Source organism: Tenrec ecaudatus, chromosome 9, assembly GCF_050624435.1.
Source record: "Tenrec ecaudatus isolate mTenEca1 chromosome 9, mTenEca1.hap1, whole genome shotgun sequence".
In the NCBI taxonomy this organism is placed as follows: domain Eukaryota; kingdom Metazoa; phylum Chordata; class Mammalia; order Afrosoricida; family Tenrecidae; genus Tenrec; species Tenrec ecaudatus.
The window spans coordinates 52999184-53004706 of record NC_134538.1 but is presented as its reverse complement, the minus strand read 5'-3'; the positions used below and the strand labels follow the sequence as shown (position 1 = coordinate 53004706).

At 46.2% G+C, this 5523-nt stretch overlaps 1 protein-coding gene across 1 annotated transcript; it reads right to left on the bottom strand.

Annotated features, from left to right (window-relative positions):
* Positions 1-406: 406 nt before the first annotated feature.
* Positions 407-3477, bottom strand: PPIA (peptidylprolyl isomerase A). Its single transcript, XM_075558115.1, has 5 exons — positions 3344-3477; positions 1462-1492; positions 1290-1378; positions 952-1124; positions 407-764 (listed from the first exon to the last, which is right to left on the bottom strand). The coding sequence occupies exons 1-5, from the start codon at positions 3410-3412 to the stop codon at positions 632-634; spliced, it is 495 nt and encodes a 164-aa protein (XP_075414230.1). The 5' UTR covers positions 3413-3477; the 3' UTR covers positions 407-631.
* Between the last annotated feature and the right edge of the window lie 2046 nt (positions 3478-5523).

Below are 5523 nucleotides of genomic sequence, written 5' to 3'. Positions count from 1 at the left end.
TCCTCAAAATCTAACATTGTTTGAAGGAACCTCTTAGGGATCAGCATACCTATTCTCAACATTTGCAGTCTTGGGAATATGCCCCTTTGCAGTATTCCAAATGACAAGCTTCAAAAGCTTGTCATTGGCAGAGTTCCACTCACATAGACCCTTACATGACAGCACTGTTGAGGACTCCCCATTCTCAAGGTTGTGCTGGCTAAGAGCCCTTTGCATGGAGACCTGTATTAGCAAATGAGCTGAACTCCCCCACTTTCTAGGTTCTAGTCATTTTTCTTGCCGTACTATGAGTCGTAGGCTCAACATTGACATTTTGCATGTTGAGTGCATAGTTGTGATTTAGAAACCTTAAAATTTTCAAGTTCATTGAAATTTCAAATAGATGTGTCCAGAGACATAACCCAAATAAGAACGAGTTATTGTTTATCTTTTATTTCATAATCATAAACTTAACTCTGCTTTCCAGCTGGACTCAGGGAGATTAAGGAAAGTAGGAAACTCGAAGAACTGGAGTGAGAGCACAAGATTAAACGATACTGCAAGCACATTGGGAATAGAAGGGTGATTTCCCAAGCTACACAAGGAATGGTCTGGTGCTTAAGATGAAACAGAAAATTCTGATCACATTTAATTAGAGTTGTCCACAGTCAGCAATGGTGATCTTCTTGCTGGTCTTGCCATTCTTGGAACCACAACGCTCCATGGCTTCCACAATGTTCATGCCTTCTTTCACCTTACCAAAGACCACGTGCTTGCCATCCAACCTAGGAAGTGAACAGTTACGACCATCACCAAACAGCTAACAGCTTGCATTTTACAGTACCCCCATAAGTCAATATAGCATAATGAAGGGAAAAAACTTTAGCACAAAATAAAATAAGGAGAAAAAACTCCTTAACATGGTGAGAAGCCCATTCTTAAGTTGTTTGTTTGCTTTACTTTTACCCTTACCATTCAGTCTTAGCGGTGCAGATAAAAAACTGGGAACCGTTCGTATTGGGTCCAGCATTTGCCATAGACAGGATGCCAGGACCTGTGTGCTTCAGGATGAAGTTCTCATCTTCAAATTTCTCTCCATAGATGGACTTGCCACCAGTGCCATTATGGCGTGTGAAGTCACCACCCTGTGAATAGAGTAAAATGTGATGCCTCTGGGAAACACACTAGATTCACTGAATCCACAATGTTCCCACTCAAGTGACAACAGCTAACATACGTGTTCTGAAAATGTGGGGCTTACTTCCTATTTAAGAGGGCAGCCCTCTGTAAAAATCAGATTTCACTCATACCTGGCACATAAACCCTGGAATGATTCTGTGGAAGCAGGAACCTTTGTAACCAAAACCTTTCTCCCCAGTGCTCAGAGCGCGGAAGTTTTCTATTGGGGGGAGAAAAATACATGTAATGAAACCATTAAAATTTAAGTACTCTTGTTAAAAAGAAAAAAAAAAAGAAACCAACCTGCTGTCTTTGGAACTTTGTCTGCAAACAGCTAAAAGGAAAGAAAAGAAAAAAGTTAAGTAACAATATCCACAATTACATTTCGTTCCTTAGTACCTAATGTCTGGTCACTTTCCCCAGTAAATGTGCTTCTTTGGGGGTCAATTTGAATGCCAGCCTTCATGTCCCTTGGGATATGGGTTAAAAAATGTAATATGCAAAACCCTTAGAGATATTAAATACTTTCTATAACAAGCTATTATTTCAGCCACCAATACCTAATAATATGCTACTATTTCTGATATTAACTTAGTGGGTTAAGATTAACTACCACTTCTTAGTTTCCAGAGCACCTGCTCTTAATTTACTTAAAATACACAAAGTTATACAGAGGCACAATATTCTGTGTGCTTAACCACCACAGGCAACATTTGCAAGACCTCGGACTATCTGAAAGTACTTGGATCTAGCATACTTGGTGTTAACATACTAAACTTTTCTCAAAATTATCCATACTTCTTCTGTTGCTACAGTTATTTTCAAGTAAAGTCCTTAGTAGTAGTTCCAGATCTCATTTAAACTAACTGAAAGGACTGCCTGCGCAATGACACTCACAGGCCAAGTTTCCACTAGGGTCCTTGTTGCACTGGGATGTAAAGTTACTTACCAGATCGGGTAAACCAAACTATTATGGTCAACCTTAATTGTACCAAAACGTTCTACTATTTTGCTGTAATCGATACATTTTTCAAATTCCCCGAACAAATTCGTCAACTATTAGACGAGGCTTCCTACTCCCCTAAAGCATTTCTGGCTTTTCAGAGTATCAGGAGCCCTGGTACGAGTGCTAGGTAGTACTTCAAATCCGTCAGCTTCGGTGCTGGAGGAAGGTGAGGCAACCCTGCTGGAGGTAGGGCTGTATTGAGTGGTGTGGCTTAGAAGCGCCAGAAGGGGCCTAGAACTGCTTGCCTACACTTGCCCCCTTTACATTTCCATACTGGGACACCGGGAAGCGGTTCCACGGGAGGCTCCATCACAGCAGTCACTGCAGAGGCGGGCGTTAGGGAGGAAACCACCAGCCGCCTTTTAGATTTCCGCTGCGGGGGGAGGGGCAGCGGGAAGGAATTTTAGGATTTTTCCAAATACATTTTCAGGTTTTAAACCAACCGGGAAAGCAATCGAACCAAACTACACGTTATTTTAACAGTTACGTGATCTTCCGGGATTCAGGGGAAACAACCAGTAGAACCCTCTCGAACACATACTTCAGTACGTAAAATTTTCAAGTATATAGTTCTCCAGTCACTAAGGGGGTAACAAGAATCTCAAACCCTTTATTAACTAACCCTCCTGAAATACACATTGTGTTGCCTAAGCTACCCGTTTTATGAAAAACGACTCCCAATACTAAGTTGAACGCCTTTTTAGTTTAGGGCGCTCCCAACCCCTAGGGGTCCTCGAAATTGATAGCTTAAATCACAAACGCTACCGTTTGTGGCTCCCCTGCACTACATCCCCCCAATTCAGGCGGGGCCCACCGCACTCGCGCGCTGGGCCGCGGCTGGCGGAAGGGCGCGGGCAACACGTGCTGCGGCGGGTGGGCGCGTGGGCCCAGGCAATGGTCCTCGGCGACCGTTGGGGGAGGGGGTAGAGGCCTGCTCCGCCCCTCGTGCCTTTGTCTGCCCGCCGCCCCCAGCCTCCTCCCCGCGCCTCGCCCGCCTTCCAAAATGGCCCCTTCTCAGGAAATGGCGACGCGGCCACCCCCGCCTGCCGGCCGCACCCGCGCTCCCACATAGGTCCTTCCCCAGACGGGTTCGCCGCCGCGACGCCCGCTGCCGCTCAGTCGGCGGCCCGCTGCCTTCGCTGCCGGCCTCCAGTCTCCCTACCGCGACGCAGTTCTCACCTCGAAAGAAACGCGGCCGAGGGGCTCGCCGTCGGCGGCTATGTCGAAAAACACAGTAGGGTTGACCATGGCTGGGCACAGCAGGACCAGACAAGACTACAGGTTCAGGCGGCGGCGTCTGCAAAGCGGCAGGAGCGTGGCCGCCCCGCCCCTTTTATAGCGGTCTTAGGCCACGCCCTCGGGCTGGTCGCGCGCCTTGGCGTTGACCAATCACGACGGTGTCTGGGTTGGAATGATGGCCGTGTTGGCCTATAAGCGGAGACCTCGGTGCCGGCGGGCATGGAAGGGGCGGGAAGCTGGCGCGTGATGGACGGGAAGCAGGTTCCCGCCCGCGGTCTGCGTCGGGGTGGCTGCGGCACTGAGCTGGCTGCGTGGGGCTGTGGGGGAAGGAGTCTTGAAGGGAGCTGGGTAAGAGTGCGGGAGCGAGCAGAATGCTGGGGAGGGGACCGAGGCCAGAGCTCTGGCTTCCAACTCGGACTCTGTGCAGGCGCTGAGGGATCGTCTCCCCATTGCACAGAGGGGGCAACTGAGGGAAACGTAGACCTCAAGGTCGCGCTGCCCGTCAAGGTCAAAGAAAAGGCGCCATACAGGGAGATCTGGGCCTGGTCCCTCCCCGACCTTGATCTATCACCTTGAATGGAAGTGAGAGATTCCGTATTCCTGTAATCTAAAGGATTTATGTCCACATTCTGACTTCTGGGGCGCAGACAAGGGGGTAGGTTGGATATGGTAACATGAGTGAGTGAAAGCCTTGGCCCAGGTTCTAAAACCATAACGCTAGGCGTTTTGTTGCCTTTTTTTCATCAGGGAACCCACCTAGTCTATTTTTGGGGAGGTGAGGTGGCTTTGAGCATCGCCGTTTTCTCAAATCATAAAATATTTTTAAAGTGCCCTACTTTCTGAAAATAATTTGCATATTCAGCCTGAATTTTCTCCAAGAGGAAGATAATAAAACAGACTTTTTCCAGTCCCATACCTATAAGGACATTGTGCACATTTTTACCTTAAAAAATATATTTTTTACTCTGATGATTGGTAGTGGAAAACAGCAACAGTTTAACCACGAATTTCCTCAGATAAAGATATTAATAACACTTTTATTACTAGAACTAATTGCACTTAGTGTTAAACTCCAAATTCGCTGCCATTGAGTCAATTCTGACTCCTGGCCACTCAAATGTGCCCCTAATCTGCCATGCCACTTAATTGCAGTGTTCAGAACGTATCTTTTCTTCCTCTCTGAAGTCAGGATACTAATCGTGTTTGTTTTATAGGGTTGTGAGAAGTAAATGTGATTCTTAGTATACTTATTAATGTTATTCATGACTCATCATGAGTCGATCATGATAACTTCGAAATTTAGATAATTTAGAAAATGTGTTGTTTTAGTCAACCTTGTGACTGCCATCAAGTTGATGCCAACTCATAGTGACCCTATAGGACAGGATAGAACTGCCCCTGCGTGTTTCCGAGGCTGTCAGTCCTCACAGGAGTGGAAATCTCCGTCCTTATCCTGAGGAGTGACTGGTGGTTTTCAACTGCTGCCTTTTGGATCACTGCCAATGCACAACTACTATGCCAGCAGGGCTTCTCAACCCTGTGAAGTTACCTTATTTTACTGTTGTGGGAAGTAAGGGTCCTAGATGTTAGTAGCTTGTACAATTTATGGTGGGTAAAACCCAAACTGGAAGCTACTTTTTTCCCCCTCTGATTCAATATCTGTTGGTGCTCTGTGACCTGGAGGAAGCTACCTATCCTCCGTTGGCACTGAAAAAAATGCCCCTAAGCCACAATTTCCTTCCATTTCTCTTTCCTCTATCCTGAAATTTGGAACATTTAAGAGAGCCCCTCCTAAGAAATAAGCATGAATGAATAATAAAAGAAAATCATTTTTGTGATTTTTCTTCCCTCACTATTATGTAAGGTCTCACTTTTCATCAACTTTAACATAGTCGTAAGAAAGATTAGGCCTCCCTTAATCTACAGTTACGGGGTATGACAATCAAGGATAGGAAAATGTCCAAGTTTTACTTAAGGAGAGCTAGTGCTGTAGAGCCTCCTGTGCCAGATTGTCTGTTGGCCTGAACTTCCCAACCCACATACCAGCAGGGTCCGAATCTTAGGAATGTGGGGCCACCTGTGCCCTGGCAGATGAATCTTTCTAAAAACACATCCAATCG

What these genes read in the sequence shown, in the direction of transcription:
- PPIA (XM_075558115.1), bottom strand. Translation starts at nt 3,412, where the DNA reads ATGGTCAACCCTACTGTGTTTTTCGACATAGCCGCCGACGGCGAGCCC. An exon ending in TCGGCCGCGTTTCTTTCGAG is followed by an intron (nt 1,493 to 3,343) that starts GTGAGAACTGCG and finishes CTTTCCTTTTAG; the next exon opens with CTGTTTGCAGACAAAGTTCC. An exon ending in CAAAGTTCCAAAGACAGCAG is followed by an intron (nt 1,379 to 1,461) that starts GTTGGTTTCTTT and finishes TCCCCCCAATAG; the next exon opens with AAAACTTCCGCGCTCTGAGC.